Here is a 22,504-nt window from a genome sequence, read left to right on the forward strand (position 1 = left end):
TGTGATTCTATAAGAGAAGTTCAAAGGAAGATCATGTTCAGGCAGGGAAATAAGGCGGTTTGTGGTGGGGGGAGGTGGTTGAGCTTCTGTGCGAAGGAGAACTGAGGGGCTCTCAAGCCATCTTGGTATGCAGTGGAGATATAGAGAGATTGGTTGCCCATGGTGAAAATGAGCTGCTTGTCACTTGGGAAGTGGAAAACATGGTGGGGGGCATCACAGGTGATAAGGATGTGTGAGGAGAAAGAATAGAATCAAGATGGGAAGATGTGCATTCTGTAGGACAAAAACAAGTTGGAAGAATAGGTCCAACAGAACAGACTTACTTGTGGTTGTTGGAGAGGAGGGTGAAGTGGGGTTGCAGTCTGAGGTTTGTCGCTCTGGAGTGAAGATCTCCTGAGGAAGTTGATCACTAACTTGTTGTTCATTGGTGGGGTCATGGTCCAATGGAAGGTATGAGGTGGCGTCTGAGAGCTGATCTTTCATCTCTCTGAGGTAGGGCTCAGTTTGCCAAACTGCAATAGCATCATCTTTGTCAGCAGGTTTGTTGATGAGCTTGGTGTTGATCCCTCGTCGAGTGCTGCAAGTTCAGTGTTATGGGGTTGGTTAGATTATGTAATGGGAGTGGAAATATTAAGCCAAGTCAGTATGTGTTAACAGTTAGCAGTAAATAAATCCAGAGAGGGTAAGCATCCATGGGAAGGGGTGCAGTTGGATCAGGAATTCTGGAGATTGGAGTAATGGTCCAGAGTCTGGGGTCCAAGAAAAAGGCACAGAGGTAAAGGTGGCGGAAGATTCAATATTGTGGACTGTTGTTTGTCTTTTCCTTCTTACTCTGCCATGTCATAAAACATCAATCTTTCAATTGATTTCCATCATGCAATCGTGGAGGTGGGGCTGTGTCTTCAGCTGCCTATAAATTTCTCCTTGGACCTTTCTCAATATAGACAACCCCCACCTTACAGCTGTTTGGCATAACACAAATTTGCCCTTACAGAATTTACAAATCACTATCCAAAAATTTAATGTATGGACTAAAATTCACTTTCATAGAGATGTGAAAAATATAAATACAATATTTTTTCAACTCTCAGTTTTTTAATGCATGACCAGATGATGTGGCTTCAAGTTATGGAAGATCATGATACGAACTGTTTTTTAGGAACACAATCCCACCCCCCCCCCCCCCCCCCCCCCCACAATGTGTGATCATCTGCATTTCTCTTAGTTCCTTTATAATACCTACCTTTTTCATGTAACTTTCTCCTGATGCCCAGTATCAAGTTTTATTTGATGATGGTCTGTCCAGTGTCTTGGGATGCTTAAAAGCATTGTATAAATGCGAGCTCCCATTGCTAAAAATCCAGAGCAAAGTTCCAAAGCTCTTTGGATACCACATGTTTGAAAAGAATTGTAAGTTAAAGTAGGAAAATTGGAAATTAGTGATGTATATTTTTCTTTAGGAAGTATTACATTCTTGTGGTAAGGAGTTCCAAAATGTTAAAGTCCAAGGAATCTAATGTGTTTATGCCCAAAACAAGATCATGTCTTTGGTTCGAAACAGCAAAGGATGCAATAAGTAAAAACATGGGGAAATTGTCATGGGAGAAAGAAACCATATTGAATATATCTTACTGTTGTAAGTGCTCATCTGAGTAAAATACTTATAACAGAGAACATTTGTGCTAATTGGTGTCTCTTCACATTTCTCTGTTAGTGCTTGAATGAGGATTATGTAACTCCAAACCTTTCCATTTACTGTTGCTGTTCAGCAGGGTAAGGGTTAATTTTTAAAACAAACAGAATTTTGCATTCAGGTGCCCAAGTAATGTTCAAAAGCAAACAACTTCCCAAAAGCCGAACCTGATGCCAATAACAGCAGCTTGTCTTTTAAACACAGTGGTTTAAAGATTTGCACAAGTCTTTCAATGTTCCATTATACACAGTATAATATCAACATTTAAATGTTCCTTCAACATATGAATATATTTCATTAGCAGGACTAATTTTTGCTTCGGTCTAGGTGTAATGCGCAGAAAATGTGGAAGAAGCAAAGTCTCATCTGCTATGCAGCAATAAGGATTGATGGGCCATTAAACAATAATAAACAGGAGGTGGTCTGGAATGCGCAAAGACAACTCAATTAAACATCAGTGTACAATGCAGCTTCTGAACTTCGACTGTTTTTTGTTGCATCAGACCAGGCACAAATTTCCTGTTTTCCTTTGCTTTCAACTCCTGAACTCCTGCCCCACCCCACACTTACCACCTCTAGACATTTCCCCTGCCCCACCTCCTCAAATCCCCAAAGTACATGGCAACATAACCTCGGAGGTGATCTCTTGTGCAGTGCAAGTTTTCAGCCTTGGGATGTTTTCTTGCAGATCGGCGATCGAAGTGGTGAACTTACAGCCCGTTTGAATGTGGCACAACTGCAGTCGGTGCTCGGCATGAGCTCAGCTCAACAGAATAGACAGTCTACTCCTTACCACACCGATTATGAAGCACAAGGTAGGTGGATCCTTTTTTTTCAAAAGAGCAAATGCATTGTTAAGGAGAAACTCATTTACTTATAAATCATGTAATTGGACAAAAGCAGAATAGAATCATAGTGTGTGCCAATAACATTCTGTAACTTAATAGCACCATAAACGGCATAATGTTGCCTTTAAGATCTTTCCCTGTTTTTAAAATCTTTTTTGAATGCTTGAGTTGTGTCTTGTTGACACAAGCTGTTGGCTTTGTGGGTGTAATTCTGGAGTTTGTATGTTTCCATTTTTTTATCCAGTTCCTTCTGTCATGTACTAGTACGAATTTTGCGAAGTAGAGATCAGTAAATACATAATAAGCTAAATCCAGACTGAGTCAGCTGGTGATCTCAAAGCAGTCTGTTTCCCTCTATAATTAAATGTGAGTTGCATATGTGTTCTACTTTGGTTTTTAAATGTGAATTAATCTCTTGTCCTTTTACTGCCCATTCCAGTGATGTTTAAAGCCATATTTAAATCATTCCAACTTGTCTCTTCCACACTGAAGTTGTTGCAAATGATGCCAGTCTTTCTGCATTTAGTTTTCAGTCTACAGGGCAGCACTCAGGAGTATTGATTATCTGATAAACATACTGAAGATTATGTCATGAAATTTAAGGGCTATTTTTGCCACATGTTGATTTTGAATCTTGTATCACCCTTCCCCGGATACAAATAACATGGGCTGCTTCTCCTTGGGTGCATTTAGGAGAAACTAAATAAGTAACAAAGAAGCATAGAAGGAAATTTTACATATAAACCAGGGAATATGAAAATACACACACAGTCATGCAGTGTTTGTTGAAGGAGGTATAGTTATCATTGCAGATTGATGGGCTTTCATCAGGTGGATGTGTTGATAAGGTAAATTGAAGAGATTTAGATGGAGTCTCGTGTGAATTATAAACCCAAGTATGGAGCATGCAGGCCAATGGGTCTGCTTCAGTGCGAAAGATTCAGTGTAAACATTGCAGTTGAGGTCCCAGTCTAGGAGCAAAGTCTGAGATTCTGCACAAGTGTTTTGGTTGACATTATTGATGCTTGAATGACAGGAAATAAAACAGCACAGAGGGACATTCATCCCATCAGGTCTGTGCCTGCTCTTTGCAGAGCACTCCACACAATCCCAACCTCTTGCTCTTTCACCACAACCTTGCAAATTTTTTTTAACTTTCAAATATTTATCCAATTCCTTTTTGATGACCACAACAGGATCTGCATTTAACACACTTTTAAACAGTGCATTCCAGATCCTAACTACTTGCTGTTTATTCTTAAAAAGATTTACACCCTTTGGTCTTTTGCAATCATTTTAAATCCATGTCCTGTGGTCTTTGATTCCTACAACATTGGAACTGTTTCTCTCTATTTACCCAAAATCAAACCTTTGGGGTTTTGTGTTCCTCTATCATACCCCCTCTCAATCTTATTCATTACATTGCAAACATTTCAACCATCACTGAGCATGCTGTTGTGAGTATCCCACCACAGATGTTCTGCTAAAATAGCTATGATTACACACCCAGGAACTGAACTGGAGGCAGAGGATTTTGAAGATAATGTACACAAAGCCTGTTTTAATAACTCTGCCTGGGGATTGGGTGGAACAAATTTGAACAGTTTATCTGGAGCTCAGCAGGGAACAGTTTAGTTTCTGAGTTGGAGGATAATAGGTTCAAGTCACTCCCCAGGAACTTAAGCACCGGGAGGCAGATAATTCTTCCATTACTGTACTGAGTTGGCCAATTGGCAGAAGTGCTGTATTTTGGATGAAGCTATGAACCATGGCCCGGTCTACCATTTGAAGTGGATCTGAAAGATCCCAGAGGACAAGGATGTTGGAAGGACTGCACAGGAGAGAATGGATAGGCTGGGGCTGTTTTCCCTGGAGTGTAGGAGGCCGAGGGCTATAGATAAGGTGAAAGGTCACAGTCTTTTTTTCCCAGGGTAGGGGAGTCTAAAACTAGAGGGCATCGGTTTAAGGTTAGAGAGGAACCCAAGGGGCAACCTTCTCTCACAGAGGGTGGTGGGTATAAGGAAAGAGCTGTCAGAGGAAGTGGTAGACGTGGGTACAATTGCAATGTTTAAAAGATATTTAGACAGGTACATGGATAGGAAAGCTTTAGAGGGATTTGGGCCAAACCCAGGCATATAGGACTAGCTCAAGTAGGCATCTTGGTCAGGGTGGGTGAGTTGGGCTGAAGGGCCTGTTTCTGTGCTGTATTACTTCGTGAACCTAATTCTGAAAAAAAAAGCTGAGGTGTTTCTCCCTGTTGTCCCATTAAATATTTATGGCTCATTCAATATGACTGAAACAAACAGATTTGCTATAGTTCCATTGCTGTTTTGTGGCAGCTTGCTGTGTGCAAATTGGCTGCCATGCTTCCCATTTTATATTAGTGAATGCACCTCAAAATTTTCATTTACTGTGAAGTCCTGAGCCCCTAAATGCTCTGAAGCAAATCAAGCAAAATAAAATGAGAAATGGGACAGTTTGATTTACTGATTTAAGTGGGGATGGGAAGGGTGATGGTGGTGGAAGGAATTGAGACATGAGCATCAGGACTGGCAAGGCACACAATGAATCGTATGGTCCATGTTCTGTACAGGGCTAGGAACCCTCTTTGCCAGCTAAGGTCCATTCACCTGAGTTGTTCTGAACACTTTTGAATTCGGCTGCTAAAGGAACTTGTAAAGTTACATTTGGCTGATTTTCTGATTACTTCGCTTGTTTTTGAAAACATACAACTAACAACAAACAGAGGGATGTGGGTGTGGAAGGACAGTGTTCTCCAAAAGATGTTGTACAATGATTAAATCTGCACTCCAGGGCAGATGTTGCGAGAATTTTACTAGTTGCCCTGTTTAGTTTGTTATAAGTTTAGCTGAAGATTATATTTGCTGCAGTACCTTCAGACTGGATTGTTTGATTATTGTGTATCCACAAGGTTTTCATAATGGCCTTTATTTCCACATTGAAGTTTCTGTGAATTTTTTTGATGGTATTCAGAGATAACTGACTGTATGAAAGTCATCATGTCAAGTGCATTGAGAATGGCACTTGTCACCTACGGGACCAATGGGAAAACAGAGGGAAAGAGCTTTTTCCCGTTTGACAATGTTGTTGTCAACATCAACAAAGAAGGAATATTGTTGGCATCCATGGGGAAGTCTGCAGATTTTCTGTCCAACCTAGAAGGATAATGTGCATAGCATGAGAGTTAAGTATCTAAATCCCTTCTCATTGAGGCTGTAGACTTGTCACACTGATACTGACAGAACTTGAGCTGTAAGAGATCAGATAATCCTGTGGAGGTGGAGCCTTGTTTAAAGTAAGGATTGAAATTAACCAGCATTTTATTGCAGGTTGCATGGCACTTGTAAGTTTGAGTGAGTAGCAAATTTCCTTTCTGTTTTGAGGCTTTCCCTTGCATAGTAAGATGTCCAGGCTGTGGTGTAAGCACAATGGAATCTAGGATTTGTAATTCTCCCATCACCTTGCTCCTTTTAAGTCCAAGGAAGTGCTGTTCTATGACTTTGCATATGTCATACCTTGTGGAACTGAATGTTTTTCTTCTCCTGCTAACAAAAAAATGTCATTACATCTAAATGATAAACACAAAAAGGGTTTGTAAGCAATCCAGTTATGAGGGAGACTTTGTGACTCGGGTATTTTCCATCCTTGATCGCTTTTGTCTCCAGCCTTCAAATTATTGTCTTTGTTCCCTTTTGGTTTTGTGCTGTGTTTCTCATTGTCTTTCAGACTGGTCTGTAAAGGTTACCCAGTATGTGCATTGAGAAAGTGGGCAGTAGTCAGGAATATAATTGGAATTTTTTTTGGCAAAAATCATTAAGTTTATCAATCATAGTGAAAATAAATCTGGAATTCCCTCTCCCTACCTCTTTGACTCTGCCTCTTTCTTCTTCAAATCTGCCTCCTTGGTGAAGCATTTGGTCACCTGTCCTAACAGCTTCTCCTTGGATCCATCACTATTTTGATAATTGGCTTGATTGAAATTTGAGGTATCTTGTACTTTATTTTTAAACCTAAACATACAAAAGCAATTAAACTCTTGTCAAGAAGAATGTTTGATAGCAATCTTCATTTTATCCTCCAACTATTTTGAAATAAATGTAAATGCAATCTAAATTACCAAGCTGGCATTATCAAATGGATGGCTACTTATTCAATTCTTGCAATCATTTTCTGTCATGTATAATTTGACATGTATCATTTGACATGTATCATTTTTACATTGTGTTTCACTTTACGCAAATTGTAATATTCTTTACACAGTGTTTACCTACTAAATGAATGTTGTTGGGATTTAATAATGTACAATGTTTAGGAAATTCCCATAAACAGGATTACAGACTAGAAGGATGTGAGCCGAGGTTCATCTTTGAGTTTGATAATTGAGCTGATCAGTAGCATCGTCAGCAATAAGAATAGCCCTGTTATCAGACCTTCAAGTTTTATTTTTCTGCACTGTTTATATGTTAAAACACGAGGCTTGGGCCAACTTAGGTGGTTATGTGATTATTTTGCCAATTCTGTGGTTGCACAGCAACTAAGTTTAGGGGAAGCCACTTTCTAAGAATTTGGTTGAAAATATTGTCATGACATTTTAGATTGGAATTATTAAGTATTGTCTCTTATCCCTGCACTGTATAAGTTCCAGGTATAAATGCAACAATTTGCAATAATCCAACATCTATGACATGTTTTACTTAGAGTTGACACCAAGCCACATAAGGAGATATTTAGTGGCACAGAAGCTTGATCATATAGGTCTTAAGAAGTGTCTGGAAGGGGGAGGATTTTGTCACGATCTGAATCCCACCTGAATTGTGACTCCACTGCTGCAACAAAGCAAATTTTGAGAACCAGAGAGTTCTCTGTGGGTTATAGTATACAATGAGTTACATAAGTAAAGAATGGGCAAAGCCAAGGAGGAAATTGAACGCCAAATTTGAAACTAAAATTTGAGACACTGCTTGACCATAAGCACTGCATTTCAGTTGATGGGCGAGAGTTGAGATACAGGTAGCAAGAGTTTTGGATGAACTTGAATTTGTGGAGGATGAGAAGCCGGACAGGGCTAATCAATTCCAGAGGCTTTGTACCACCTATTTTTCCTTTGCTTAAATGTTCTTTACCAATTTTTGCAAAAGAGTTTGTGTGTCTTTCAAAGCAGAGTCACTTAAGAAATCTGAGCTGAATTTAGCAGAAACAACCTGTCACAATTGGAAGCAGCGAAGATGGAACTAAATATCATTGACAGATCAAATGAGCTTGTTTGAAACTGTTTGAAGAACACTGCAATTACATTGTATGCATCTTCGAGAATTCTCAACAGAATCCTAGTTGACCAGTCCTTCAGCAAAAATAGATTATTGTTAAGGAGAGCAAAATGAGAAGGTATATGTTAATCTTCAGAAAGGGTAAATTAATAGTTGTGGAATGTTTCCAAATCCTTTATTCAGTTTTTATTTTTCCCATTATCTTGTCTAGTTAATTCACAGTTATTTTAGATTGTGCAGAGTCAGGCCCAGGAGTGATAATATTGGTCTGTTGAGAGACCCCAGACGCAGCAGAAATACAGTATGAATTTTAATGTGCTAAATAGGCTAATTGTTATCCCTGAGCTACCCAATCTTGAAATGTATGCTTCTGGTTCTTAAGGGGCTTAACCTATTTTTGAGGAAGTCCAATGTACCCTCTGATAGAAACTCGGTTGAAGGTCCAAATATTGCCAAAGAGAGCATTTTGTCTGTTGGAACTTTTGGAAATTTCTTACCAATTAATACTTCCTTTGTTAATGAGTTAATACTTGCTGTAAAATTGTGCTCTTTATCTGCATCAAAGACTAATCCTTAAGACAAACTTGGGAAATTGGTATTGTTTTATTATTTTAACAGGTACTGAGATGTAGTGAAAAGCTTTAGTTTTGCATGCCATCCAGACAGATCATGCCATACATAATTACGTCAAGGTAGTAAAAAGAAAACAAAATGCAGAATATGGTGTGACGGTTACAGAGAAATAAGGGTAGACAAATAAAAGTGCAAGGGCCACAAGAAGTAGATTGGGAGATCAAGAGTTCATCCTTTAGCGTATGAGAAGTCCATTCAAGAGTCTGATAACAGTGGGATAGAGGTTGTCCTTGAGTCTAGTGGTTCATGCTCTCATGCTTTTATGTCCTCTGCCCGGCAGGAGAGGGGAGAAGAAAGAATGACTGGGGTGGAGGGATACTTGATTATTTTAGCTGCTTTCCTCAGGCAGCAGGAAGTGTAGGCAGAGTCAGTGGAGGGGAGATTGGTTTGCATGATGGACTGGGCTCTGTTTTCACAACTCTCTGCAATTTCTTGTGGTCTTGGGCAGAGCAGTTGCCAGACTAAGTTGCGATGCATCCAGATAGGATGCTTTGGTGCATCTATAAAAATATCGGGGACATGCTAAATTTCCATAGCCTTCTGAGGAAGTAGAGGTGTCAATGTGCTTTTTCGGCTGTAGCATCCACATGGTTGGACCAGGACAAATCGTTGGTGATATTTACACCTAGGAACTTGAAGCTGTCAACCATCTCCACCTCATTGCCATTGATGCAGAGAGGGGCATGGTCACCTTGCTTCCTGGTCAATGACCAGCTCCTTTGTCTTACTGACACTGAGGGAAAGATTGTTGTCATGACACCATTCTACTAAACTCTCTATCTCCTTCCTGTACTCCGTCTCGTTATTGTTTGAGATCTGTCCAATATGGTGGTGTCATCCACAATCTTATAAATGGAGTTAGAGCAGAATTTCACCACACAGTCTTAAGTGTATAGGGAGTAAAGTAAGAGGCTGAGGATGCAGCCTTGCAAGGCACCAGTATTGAGGGTTTTTGTCGCAGAGGTGTTGTTGCCTGTCTGTACTAATTGTAGTCTGTTGGTCAGGAAGTCAAGGATCCAGTAACAGAGAGGGTGCAGAGTCCTTGGTCTGGATGAGTTTCAAGATGAGTTTGTTTGGAATTATGGTGTTGAAGGCAGAGCTATAGTCAGTAAGTAGGAGTCTGACATGGATGCCTTTTGGTTATCCAGATGTTCCAGAGATCCAGGGAGGTTAGGCTTAACCCAGTTCTGCAGGTCTTTGAAGGGTGGCAGTCCTGCGGGTCACTCAGAGATGAAGGAGGACAATTTAAGAAATTGGGAAACATTTGAACCAGACTAGTGAAATTATGATTATCGAATTTTATCTAATCCAAACTGAGCGGTCCTTGTACATCAGTACTTAGTATTAGCCTATTAGTAGCCTATTGTGTTTGACTCGCCACTTAAATCCTGTTTGTACAGGAAATAAATGAATTTAAGATGGTAATAAAAAATTTATAGTGATTATGGTCAGTGTAGTGTAGCAACTGATGTGCACAATGTCTTTAAAATTGCTATCCTTTGAGATACTAAATCTACTCATTCACGTGGATATTGAAGTTGAAGATAATCTGTGAGGACAATACCAAGTAGTTCTCTTCAACTGAACTTTGTCTTGTGACGCTTTTGGGGAGCTTCCAGTTATTTTATATACCTATTACAGAGTTAAGCGTGGATATGCAGGTGTCTACCTTGTTAAAATATGTGTGCATGTTTTCTCCATTGGCAGAAAAGTGCACAAGTCAAATTGTTGTTAAATGAAGGTGAAGGCTGTAGCCCTTCAAAGACAAAAGGGAATGTTGTTGAGATGTCAAGATTCGTTGATGAACCGGGCAGTACAGCAAACAGCCAAGATTAGCAATATTGTAACCTGATCCTTGTTTTCGAAGCCCTCCCCCCTCCCACACTCTCTCTCGTCCCCCTCCCTCCTCTCTCTCTTCCCCCTCCCCTACCCCCCTTCTCTTTCTCCCTTTTCTCTGCTTCATGAAAACATGTTGATGGTGTTATTAGTGTGATATCCACCCAATAAAAAGAACATAAGAGGTTCTCTGCACAAGATCTCCCTTGTGCCAGGTGCTGTATCACTGAAATGGATGCATAACGATAGGCTGGGATCTATAACAAGTACAATGTCTGAGATATTTCATGTAATGCATATCACACCAGCATCTCCTACCTCTGTATATCAGGAGAATTAAATCATCTTAAGACAAAGACTTGAAGTGTTGTTCATTTGGAAAAGCTCTGATATGGAGTCATACAGCATGGAAACAGGCCCTTCAGCCCAACTCGTCCATGCCGACTGTGTTGGCCAGCTGGCTCGTCCCATCTGCCCGCGCTTGGCCCACACCTCTCTATTGTCCAGTCCTGTGCTAATTTCAAGTAGTGTCTATTCTTTTACAGGCCCTATCTCCCTAAAAGTGGCAACACGAGTGAATAGGGTGCTAAAGAAGGCGTACGGCATGCTTGCCTTCATTGGTTGGATTATTGAATATAAAGTTTGCAAAGTCATGTTGCAGCTTTATAAAACTTTAGTTAGGCCACATTTGGAGTAATGTGTGTAGTTCTGGTCGCTATAGGAAGGATGTGGAGGCTTTGAAGAGGGTGCAGAAGAGGTTCACCAGGGTGTTGACAGGATTGGAGAGTGTTCGCTCCAAGGGGAGGTTGGACAAACATGGATTGTTTTCTCAAGAGCACCAGAGGCTGAGGGACAACCTGATAGAAGTATATGAAATTATAAGAGGCGTAGACAGGGTAGATGGAGTCTTTTTCCCAGGGTGGAAAAGTCAAATACTGGAATGCATAGCTTTAACGTGAGAGCTGGAAAATTTAAAGGAGATTTGCAAGGCAAGTTCTTCCATATAGAGGGTGGTGGGTGCCTGGGACTCTCTGCCAGGGAAGGTGGTAGAAGCAGATACATTAGCAGTGTTTAAGAGGCTCTTAGACAGAGACATGGACAGGCAGGAAATAGAGGGAGACGGACCACCTACAGGCAGATGGGATTAGTTTAGAATGGCATCATGGTTGGCACAGACATGGTGGGCCAAAGGGCCTGTTCCTGTGCTGTACTGTTCTATATTCTAAGCCTCGCTGGACTGCTGTTCAGTAAAATTCAAGTTGCATTTTTTATGCAGTCAACACACATTATTCAATTCTTTTCAAGTAGTCAGATGCTGGAACGTCCAATCTGTCTTTCTTATGTTATTCACTCTTTGGGCAATATGATTCCTGGGTTGCACCTGTGCTTTATTGCTCAACTTGCTCCTGGGTTTTTATGGGTCATAAAATCCTACATGAGGCACAAGCAATCAATTTAATCCCAGCTGTTTCTTGAACCGGATGCAAACAGAGTTGGATTTTTCTTAAAGGTGCAGCAAGTTGAGCAAAGCAAAAGCCGTCTCAGTTTCACGGTGAGTTTCCTTGCATTCTGTTTTATTAATATTTTTTGTTAAACATAGTATCAGTGAGAAGTTTTTCCTTCTGTACTAATGCCAAGATGAGATTTTGATTCAGGTTCCTGTTGGTAGTTAAAATATTAAATAGGGTGAATGTAGAAAACAAATTTAGTTGGACTAAAGAAACTGATTGTCTGAGGTTATTTTAAATGTTGTCTTTGTAATGATTCAAGTTGATTGGCATGCAGCAATCATATCTGTATATGGCCATTTGATTTGTACCGCTTACCATAATTTCGTCAAAAGACTTGCATTTTCACAGTACCTTTTCACAACTTCAGGATGTTTCAAAGTATGGAAAATTGGAACCAAAAAAAAACAATTGAGGATGAGGGGCATTTTAAGATAACACACGGAGGATAGTCACAGTTGTAATCAAAAAAAATGAGAAAAAAATTCAGCTTGAAACAAGGTAACCAAAATTTATTCCAAGTACAGACATTGAACAAATGGTTAGCGTAACACTATTACAGTGCCAGCGACCCAGGTTCAATTCCCGTCACTGTCTGTAAGGGGTTTGTATGTTCTCCCCGTGTCTGCGTGGGTTTCCTCTGGGTGCTCCAGTTTCCTCCCACATTCCAAAGACATACAGGTTAGGAGTTGTGGGTGTGCTGTGTTGGTGCTGGACACTTGTGGGCTGCTCCCCAGCACACTCTCAGTAACGCAAAAAGACACATTTCACTGTGTGTTTCGATGTACATCTGACTAATAAATAAATATTTATCTATCTGGATATACCACAGTGTAAGATATGCTGTTTTGACCTGACATCAGTCCTGGTTTAGTAACATTTATTACTTTAATCTCAAGTTTCCCAACTCCCAAAGTTGCTTATCTCTCGGTATGAGATGTTGAAGTTATGCAGACAGTACCCTCTCAACGTTGAACAGAAAGCCTGCAACAGGGAGACCATATCAGATTAAATAAGCTTCTAAGTCCCTTGGTTGGCAGGTGGTAGTTTTTGTAGTTCACTGTTCGTGCTTTTGTTCCAACTACTCTTGTGTTATGTACCTTATTCTTAGGAGTTTGCGAATTCACAGATTTGCCTCAATGTTTCACTTCGTTAAGTTTAACTTCTTGTAAAATGGCATCAGTTTTAGTAGATTATTCAGAAAGTCTGCTGAACTCTTTTTGTTGAAATGAATCAATTAGGTGTTCTTGATTCCCAGGAGCAGGCATCATTTTGACCATGCTATACAATAAAGTTGTTGCTTTGGTATCTTGGGACAGACTGATAGCTGTCTGTTTACCTGTACTTAATTTTCCCTTTATAACTGGTCCACTTTCCAATTATTTGCAGCACCCTTACAAGAGCTATGTGTCTTTGTGTTTTGTGCAAGTTAACTCAGAGTGTGTGTGTGTGTGTGTGTGTGTGTGTGTGTGAGTGAGAGAGAGTGCGCATGCACTCATATTCAAGTCACCACCACTCTTAACCTATTTCTGACAATGTGTGCAAAGCGGATACCATGCCTAGGCAGAAGGCAGCTTAATTTAACAGGTTGTCATTATTATTAAGTATAATGTGCTCAATCTTAAGTGGGTCACAAGCAGGTGTGTTGCTTCAGGTGGGTAGAAGAAAAGAGCTTACCTTTGGTGGGACATAACCCTGTAATTGGAATTAAGCCATTCAAGCATGTTGTCAGAATGCACTCATCACACAAAGTTTGTGGAAATCTGGGACTCAAAAGCTGTTGAGGATAAGGGTCATCTTCAGATATCAAAACTAAGGCTGTTAATTTTTTTTGTTATGAAAAACCTTTGAAGATTAGAGAATAGATACAGGTGTATGGATTTGAGATACAGATCAGCCATAATCTGATCGACTGACATAATGGGGTCAAAAGATTGAATGCCAATTCCTGTTATTATATTACTAACAATGATCTAAGAATCAGTGCCCATGGCAATTTGGCATAAAGAGTGTGTATTTGAAGCAATACATGAAGGATTTCTGAATAGCTGAACTGTACATAGCATAAATTTTGCAGATTTAATCCCTGCACAGCAACGTCACCCAAAGTGAAAATAAGGGCAGTGCTTTGTCACTGAGTTGTTGGGGAGAAAGTCTGGCTAATGCTTCTGCTCCCGAAAGAGTCCCTGCTGAAAGTTTATCTCGACAGAAACATGTTGAGGACAAATCAGTGACCTTCTCTGGAAGCTGAATGAGAAAATTAGAGGTGCATATATTTAATACTTTAATGACCTCGGGACCTTGCAGACTCCTGCACAGCCAATAATGTACTTTCGAAGTAAAAATTGAAAATGATGGGAATACTCGGGAGGTGGGGCAGGGGACTATGGAGACAGAAATAGAACTAATGTGACGGTTTCAGGATTCCAGCATCCAGAGAATTTTGCTGACGTAATGCTCAAGTCAAGGTACTGCTGTGATGTAGGCAACTTGGGAGCTAATCTGACCACACTAGGATTCAATAAACAGTAATTTGATAGTGATAAGATAATCTGTTTTATTGATATTGAGAGAAAAATATTGGCCAGGACTTTGGGAGAGCTCCTCTGCACTTTGTTAAATAGTGCCTTGGGGCCTTCCTCTCCTTGAGTCTTAGCAAGTTGCTTCACATTCCTTTGGTGTCAAAAAACGTATCTTAGCTTTAAATGTATTCAAGAATCAAGCATCGAAAGCAGCAGGGGGTAGAGAACTCCAACAGTTCTCAACCCTCCGAATAACTTTTCCTCATTTTAGGTCTAAATGGTCAACCTTTTATCACATGCCTTCATCCCCTGGATTTGACATTTGAACCTGACGGAACAACCTCTCCTCATTGCTGTGTCAATCCCTTCGAGAATGTTATGCCTCAATGAGACCACCCCTCTTTCTTCAACACTCCAGTGAGTGTAGGTACAGCCTAATCAATCTCTCCCTGTATAGGCAACTTCCCCATCTCAGAAATCAATCGCGTGAATTTACATTGCACCACCCTAGGTGTGATCTCACCAAAATCTTGTACAATTCCTGCAAAAGTTAATCTTGCATTCCACCCTTCCTACAATACATGCCGCATATCATTTCCTTTAGTTGTTTGCTCTAGCTACATACAAAGTTTGTGTTTCACATACCAGCACATCAAGCTCCCTCTGTACACCAATAATTATAGGTTCCTCAATGTTTAAAATATATTCTGTTTACCAGTTTTTCAGTTGTGCAGCACTCCCTCAGCTCCGTTAGCCTTTATCTGTGTGCTCAAGTACCTGAAGCAGGAATTTAACCTGTGACCTTCTGACTCAAAGATAAGAACATGTCCATTGACCCAAAACCAACACGGACCATATTTATCTGCCCTAGTATCTGATGCTAGAATTCATGAGGGAGATGCATTTCTGTCACGTTGTAGCCTGGCAGATGTCAGTATCTTTAGGGGAGAAATAAAGAGCGAAAGAAGGGAAAAGAAGTGACGTTTTGACTGGAAACCAGATCCATGACTTTGATTTTGTACTTGCGTATAGTAACTTCAGAGACCATAGAGTTTGGAAATTGGTAATCTGAAGCCTACATTTCTTTAATCTGATTCCACAATACTTCTGGTGAAGGTAATTGACAGCACTTTAGTAGGACTTCAGCATTTTAGGCTATTAATAGAAGTTGAATTTAGTAATGTGCATGAAATACATTGCATTTGGATGCAATCTGAGATAAAGAAGTATTTCCAGCTGTGTAATGGATCATTTGTCAGCTCCTTTTGAGATACTATTTTAATAACGTTGTAAAATCTATTCTTCTAGATTGAATCTGCTTTTATGAAAAGAATATAATGAGGAAGTCCAAAATGATTGTATTGCCATTACAATCGGAGGACTGAATATTTTGGCAGAAACAATCTATATTAATGTAGGACTAAACCTGCAAAAACTGGCCTAATAAAATATTGATGACTTTTGAAGGTCATTGGCCTAATAGGTTATCATTTAAATCAGGGGAACTGAAGCAGTGTGCCTACATGATTGCTGTGGAATGCAACATTGAAAGTGGTTGCATATATCAGAGGCAATCGATAGCTTCGGGGTAGTGCTTGAAATTGCTGTCAAACTGTAATCAAACCCCTTACTGGTGGTCAACTAATTTATATTGTACTTAGAATGTTAATTTAAGCATTTTTTTTGTGCATCTTTAAATATATTTTCCAGATCGTCTTCCCAGTGGCACTTAAGTGCTTAACAGGAATTGACATGCTAATGCACAAGACAGAAAAAAAGAGAAAAAAACTTTGTTTGAGGAAAAAATAAATCCCAATCCTGTGTACCTATTTATATATCACAGCTGGCAAATATGTAGAACCCCAATTAATATATCTGAAGTCATTTCATAGGACTGTTATCAAACAAACTTGGACACTGAGCTGCATAGAGAGAGATGAGAACAGATGACAAAAAAGCTTTAAGAAGATCCTAGAGTTTAAGAGATATGGAGAGGTTTAGAGAACGATTTCTGGAGTATACTACCCAGGCATCTGGGGTTACAGCTACTGTCACTGAATTTTTTAATATTGGGAATCCACAGAAGGTCAGAATTGAAGGAACGCAGAAATCTTTGAAGGTTGTAAGGCTGGTGGTAGTTACGGAGGTGATGAGGTGTGAAGCTATGAATGCATTATCTTGTATCACCCAGTAGGAGAGATTCCTAAATCAGACGCAGCAACTTTGTAATGGATTGTGATTGTTGTGCCAGAAATGCTTTGGAGGGTGTGTACTTCCTATTATTCCTGATAGCCACCCTAATGAGAAGCATGCATCCAGTACAGAAGAAAGCCATTCAGCCTTTGGAAGAGAAGTTGTGCATTGTCTCTTAACCTTTTTTTTGGTCTATAACCTGTCCCTGCTGTTGCGAAGGATAGGCTTGGCCCCGTGGCCACACGGCGTCCCAGTCAGCTGGACGCTGCCGCGCTACCTGTCCTTCGTGGAAAAGTTCTTCCAGACCAATACCTTTGACCACAAGTCCATCAGGCAGCGGTCAGCACGGAACATCCTGCAGGCACTGCAGGAGAAGGACTCAATGGATACTGTGGGGTAGTTCCCTGAGCAGACTGTCCAGACCATCTGGCAGAATGTCTCATCGCCAGAACTCACCAACAAGCACCAAGACCTCGCTTGGCTGGCGGTGAGAGGGGCCCTCCCAGTCAGATCCTTCCTGCATGGTTGGAACCTCACTCCCAGCGCACGTTGCCCCCGGGAGGACTGCACTGGGGACGAGACGGTCGCCCACCTCTTTGCGGGCTGTAGGTTTGCGAGGAGGGTGTGGTGAAAGATGCAAGGGTCTTTGTCACAGTTCATCCTCAGCAGCAGCATAACAGAGGATTCTCTGATCTACAGGCTGTTCCCGGGGACACACACACAGACGGACATCAACTGCTGCTGGAAGGTCATCAACTCGGTGAAAGACGCCCTTTGGTCTGCCCGAAACTTGTTGGTCTTCCAGCACTGCGAGATGTCCGTAGGGGAATGCTGCCGGCTGGCACATTCCAGGCTGCAGGAGTACGTGCTGAGGGACGCACTGAAGCTGGGCGCAGCCAACGCAAAGGCTCGGTGGGGAAGGACTACAGTTTAGGGTTCTTCTGCCATTGGAGAGGGAGGGGTGGGGTCAGGGAGAAAGCCCCTAAATATTGTAAATACGGGACCAGGTAACTTCCAGGGAGCCACACTTGTGGCATCGGTGCTGTTTTCTATATAAAAAGGTAACACTAATGAATGATTTGTACAAGAATGTAAAGGTTTGCACTGTTTTGTAATTGTATATAGTTTGTCTTTTATTATGAATAAAGTTTATTTTGTAAAAAAAAACCATGCAGTTTCCACACCTTCAAGTACCTGGACAACTTTTTCTTAAAAAAAAGTCTGCAGTTAGCTTCCACTGTTTTTGCAGGTGGAATATTCCAGATGCTGGCATTTTGAGTGGAAAAAAAATCTCTTCATCTCTCCTCTAGATTTTTTGCCGATAGTTTTGAACCTCTGGCATCTCATTTTCCCACATTCATCAAGGGGAATTACTTGTCTCTATTGACTTTATCAAAACCTCTCATCATCTGAAAATGTTTTAGAATTGAAATGCCTCAGGGATACATAAATGGAGTTTGACAATATCACGTTATTTAATTAGATCTGGCACACTTGTACCAGAAGGAGCTGTGAGTTGACAAATGCAAAGGAAATAAACTTGAAAAAAAATTGAGTTAGGTTTTTTGTTTTAGGTAAAAGTAGCCCAAATTTAGCATCCATTTCCAACTTTACTTTGGATGAGTGCATTCCTCATTTCTTTTCCTATCGCAGCTTCATGCACAGTAATGGTTTGCTTTGAAATATTGCTTGAGATTTAAGACACTCCAAAAATACTTATGGATTAATGTCATTCAACATAAATTCATAGAGCAGAGCTGCACAGAAGGAGGTTGTTCAGTCCATTATGGTTGTGCAAGCTTCTTGATCAGACTCGCCTTCTCTACTGCTGTCTCCATTGCCCTGTGCATTTCATCTCTCTTGGAAGTTGTTTTACTGAAGTCCTTCTGTTTATTCACACATTATGAGGAGGTTCCAAAACAAAGTTACATAAATATAAGTTGGTCACTAATAAATCAAGGCAACACTACTTTACCCCCAGGGAGGTTTGAGTGTGCTACAGGGAACAGCTGAGATGAAAGGCATAAATACGCATTTGACAGAAAGTTAGTGAAGTACATGATGGGGAAAGAATGATAGTGGAGTTAAATGTATGCTGGGAGGAGGTTAGTGTGGACTTATTGCCAAGTGGCCTGTTTCTGTGCTGCACCTTCCATGTAATTTTATTTTAAAATGTTTTTAGTGAGTGGAGCTGTAAAATATGCAGGTGGGTGAGTTCCTGAAACAAGCATTGACACCTCCACTTATCCCTATTGGAGCTAAACCTTTCTGCTGTGAGGCAATTTAGCTGCTGGGGGAATGAGGTGCAGCACAAGGTACATGGGCAAAGCTCCATGCACTTTTGACTCTTGAGATCACATGGCATCTTTTCCCTTCTTCCCTATTCATTGATTGGTTGTACCATAATATTAAAAAAAAATGAGACCTTAAGCAGAGCTACAGTGTCAGAGGCTTCGTCTTTGGGCAGGGAGTCAAATCAACTCTGCCCTCTTGAGTGGATACTAAAAATTCCATTTTGAAGAAGGATAAGGGAATTCTTCCTGAAATTGCCTCATTGCTGTGGGAACTTGCCGCGTGCAAGTTGGCTGCCATGTTTCCTACAATAGAACACTTCAAAAGCACAATGTTACCTGCTGGTTGTGTTGAGGTCATGAAAGAAACTATATACATTCAAGTCTGTCTCTCTCAGGGGCAAATTTTACAAAATAGAATTGTCAGACTTGTGTTGCTTGTTGTGCTGGAGGAGAAACAATAACATGAAGGGAATACGGCTCTGTTCTGTGTTAATTAATGTAGTGAAATGCAAATTTAAAATGAGTAATACTCGGCTGATAGTAGAGGCATCTGCTTATTTGTCCTGTTAACTTTCTGTTCCATATTGAGTTATTTAGGAGTCATTCATGCATAAAACTTAGATTACTGTATTTTAAGTTACTGATTGCTCTATTGTGTTAAACTGTTTAAACTTGAACTTGAAAGTGGTTCATTGATTTATGTAATAGATCATTCAGTCACAGTGCTTCAGAAAACAATGCACTAATCAGCCCTTATGGTTTTGGTCAGTTATTCAATAACTTGCCTGAATGTAGTCAGGTTTCTAATGTTCACAAAGATTGATGGTCAAATTGCTATTGTTTTCATTGATGACTTTGATGGATTGAAAGCTCCAAGAAATAAGTGAAGAGGATAGTAGGATGAGCTGGGATGTGGAATACATTGGTGATTAAACACACTATGTCAGAGTACCAGCATGTAGGTCATACACCTGTTTCCTCACCTGGTAGATTCCAAGTCAGACCCAGGCAGATTGTCAGAGGTCAGATTCATGTGCATCCTCATGCTCACCTCTTCAGCTGCCAGCAGCAAGCCTAGAGGTTTGAGGTACAGGCAGTCCCTGGGTTACGTAAAGGTTCTGTTCCTGAGAACTGTCCAAAAGCCTATTTCTTGGTAAGCCCAAAACATCCGTTTTCTGTAACTACCCATATTGTATTGCTCTACATACACTTTACTATAATTCTTTCATTTCATTGAATAATCATAATATTAAAAAAAAGAGACCTTAAGCAGAGCTTAAAATGAGTAATATTCAGCTGATAGTAGAGGCATCTGCTTATTAACCTTCTGTTCCAGCTGTAATTAAACTAATGGAATATATACTGTATCCTGTCATTAATGAATACCGTGAAAAATAATATTATTATTACTAGCGTGAAAAATGCGACAAGTAATGCAGATTTGTAAGAGGAAAGGAATGGCGCTCTATAATAAGGCAATACTTTCCCTAAGCTGAAGTAGAATGAAATTTAATTTGCCTCAGTTTTTGTCCTTTTATATGTCAATTGAAAAAAAGCATCCAATCTTTTGTACTTCTACTGCAGTTTACATTCAGAGGAAATAACAGTTTGCATTTACCTGTTTTTGATGACCTTAAAGTACTTCACAGGAACAATTGTCAAACAAAACAAAAATCATTAGGCTGGATGACCACAAGACAGGTTATAAGTAGTGTCTTGAATTTGGAAGGTGAGATTTAAGGACGGTGTCCAGAACTGGTGCTTAAGGGGGCAAAGACACAAATTCCGATAAGCATTCAACCACAGTGGATTCTTTGGATGTATTATGGTGCTTTACAGCCTAGGGAATTAGTTAACTCTTGCAACTTAATCTGCAGAGGAAAGTGGCACATTTTCATTTAAACATCAAGTACTGGAATTGTCCTATGAAGCAGATAAAACTGAGAGCCATCAATGCACATTGTGAGATTCCACATCGCAAAATGCCACATTGCAGTGGAAAAAATGCTGTGGGGGAGAAAAGCATTGAACATCAAAAGATTAAGAGAGCATTCCAACTGCAAGTTGTGAAGTAGATCAGGAGTAAAATTAATAGGTAAGTGAACGTCATGCCGTAAATGTCAACTGAAGAGAGAGTTCTGAAACAATGTGGCTTTGTAGGTTGCAATTATATCATTTGTTTTTAGTTATATAATATTTTACCTCACTTTGTCCCAGATGTATGCACTGATACCTAACCAAGGTGGCTAGGTGTTCAGAGAAATTGGGATTGATCCACAGAGAGATGAGGGGAAATATAATGCAGGTGTTCAAAACTATATGTCTTTGATGTATTTAATAAAGAGAAATGGATTCCATTGGCAGGAGGGTAATTACCAGAAGAAAAGACTTAGGGGCATAAAAACTGGAGGAATGACATTTTTGATACATTGAGTGATGATCCTAAATACATTGCCTAAAAGGATGGTAGAAGTAGATTGATTCATAATTTTCAAAAGAGAATTAGACATTTGCTGGGCAATGCACAAGAAAGAAGTGATTTTTGATTGGGTAATTATTTTAAGGAACTGTCACAGCCACAATGAACTGAAGGCCTATTTTGTAATGTGTATTTAGGAATTTTTTTTGATCTGTGCTTCTATCAATGATCATTACAGAGATCGTTAAGCCCAATTGCTGTTCTTCCATCTTTAAAGGGAACTGCTTTATGTCCCTCACCAAGACCACATGGTGGAGATGAGGAATTGATCTTGGAGAGAATGTTTTGATCACTTTAAAACAAAATTAACTGTCCAAGAGTGGAATAGAAAATGTTGGAAACACTCAGCAGGCCAGGCAGCATCTATGAAAGGAGAAACGTGTGTTAACATTCCAGGGAAAAGTGGGGAAACAAGTTAGTTTTAAGTTGTAGAGAGTGTGGAGGAGGGATGGGTAGGAGAAAGAGAATATCTCTGACACGATGAGGCCAGGATTGCCATGGTGGCAAGATATTGATGAATTAGTTGATAGGTTAATGAGGGCAGTTGGTGAGGGAGAATACAAATAAAGGAATCCGAAGGCTGTGAAATGCAGAGATGCAGGAAATGCCCAGCAGGTTAGGCAGTGCTGGTGCAGAGATAAATACTGAGTCAATATTACAGATGGATGACCTACAGCAAACAGGGAAAGTAAGTTACTTGAAATAAACAGAAGATGTTGGAAACACTGAGCAGGTCAGGCAGCACCTGTGGAAAGAGAAACACAGCTAACATTTCAGGTTGAACACTTCAGTTCTGATGATCGGTTTTCAACCTGAAGCATTACATCTATTTCTCTGTCCACAAATGATGTTGGATAAGATGAGTGCATCCAACGTTTGATGTTTTTATTTCAAATTTCCAGTATCTGCAAGTTTTGCTTTTCAGAATGAATTAACGGAATTTGTTGAATTTGGTATTGACTTTGAAAGGCTGCAATGTCCCCAGATGGAAGAGTTGTTTTTCCCACAAGCTTACGTTCAAAGAGTCAAGTTTGGCATTTGTGTGTTTCAGCATGTTTCCTTTTCAAACATGTACAGTATGAGTAAAACCTCTTTCAGTAAATATTTTGAAGCATGGTAAAAAGAAATTACTGATGTGTCCTATCAGCCCTGAAACATTTTCATACACCAGTTTAACAAAACCAAGAATTAATAGGTTGCAGGAATTAGG

The 22,504-nt window shown here is 40.1% G+C and overlaps 1 protein-coding gene across 1 annotated transcript in view; it reads left to right on the forward strand.

The window, feature by feature from the left end:
* Positions 1-22,504, forward strand: part of LOC127582154 (G-protein-signaling modulator 1-like) — a 182,524-nt gene that overhangs the window by 117,081 nt on the left and 42,939 nt on the right. Inside the window, exon 10 of the mRNA XM_052037204.1 lies at positions 2,382-2,508. Coding sequence (XP_051893164.1) covers positions 2,382-2,508 — 127 coding nt within the window. The remainder of the gene's footprint in view (positions 1-2,381; positions 2,509-22,504) is intronic.

Source organism: Pristis pectinata, chromosome 23 (assembly GCF_009764475.1).
Source record: "Pristis pectinata isolate sPriPec2 chromosome 23, sPriPec2.1.pri, whole genome shotgun sequence".
Lineage (NCBI taxonomy): Eukaryota > Metazoa > Chordata > Chondrichthyes > Rhinopristiformes > Pristidae > Pristis > Pristis pectinata.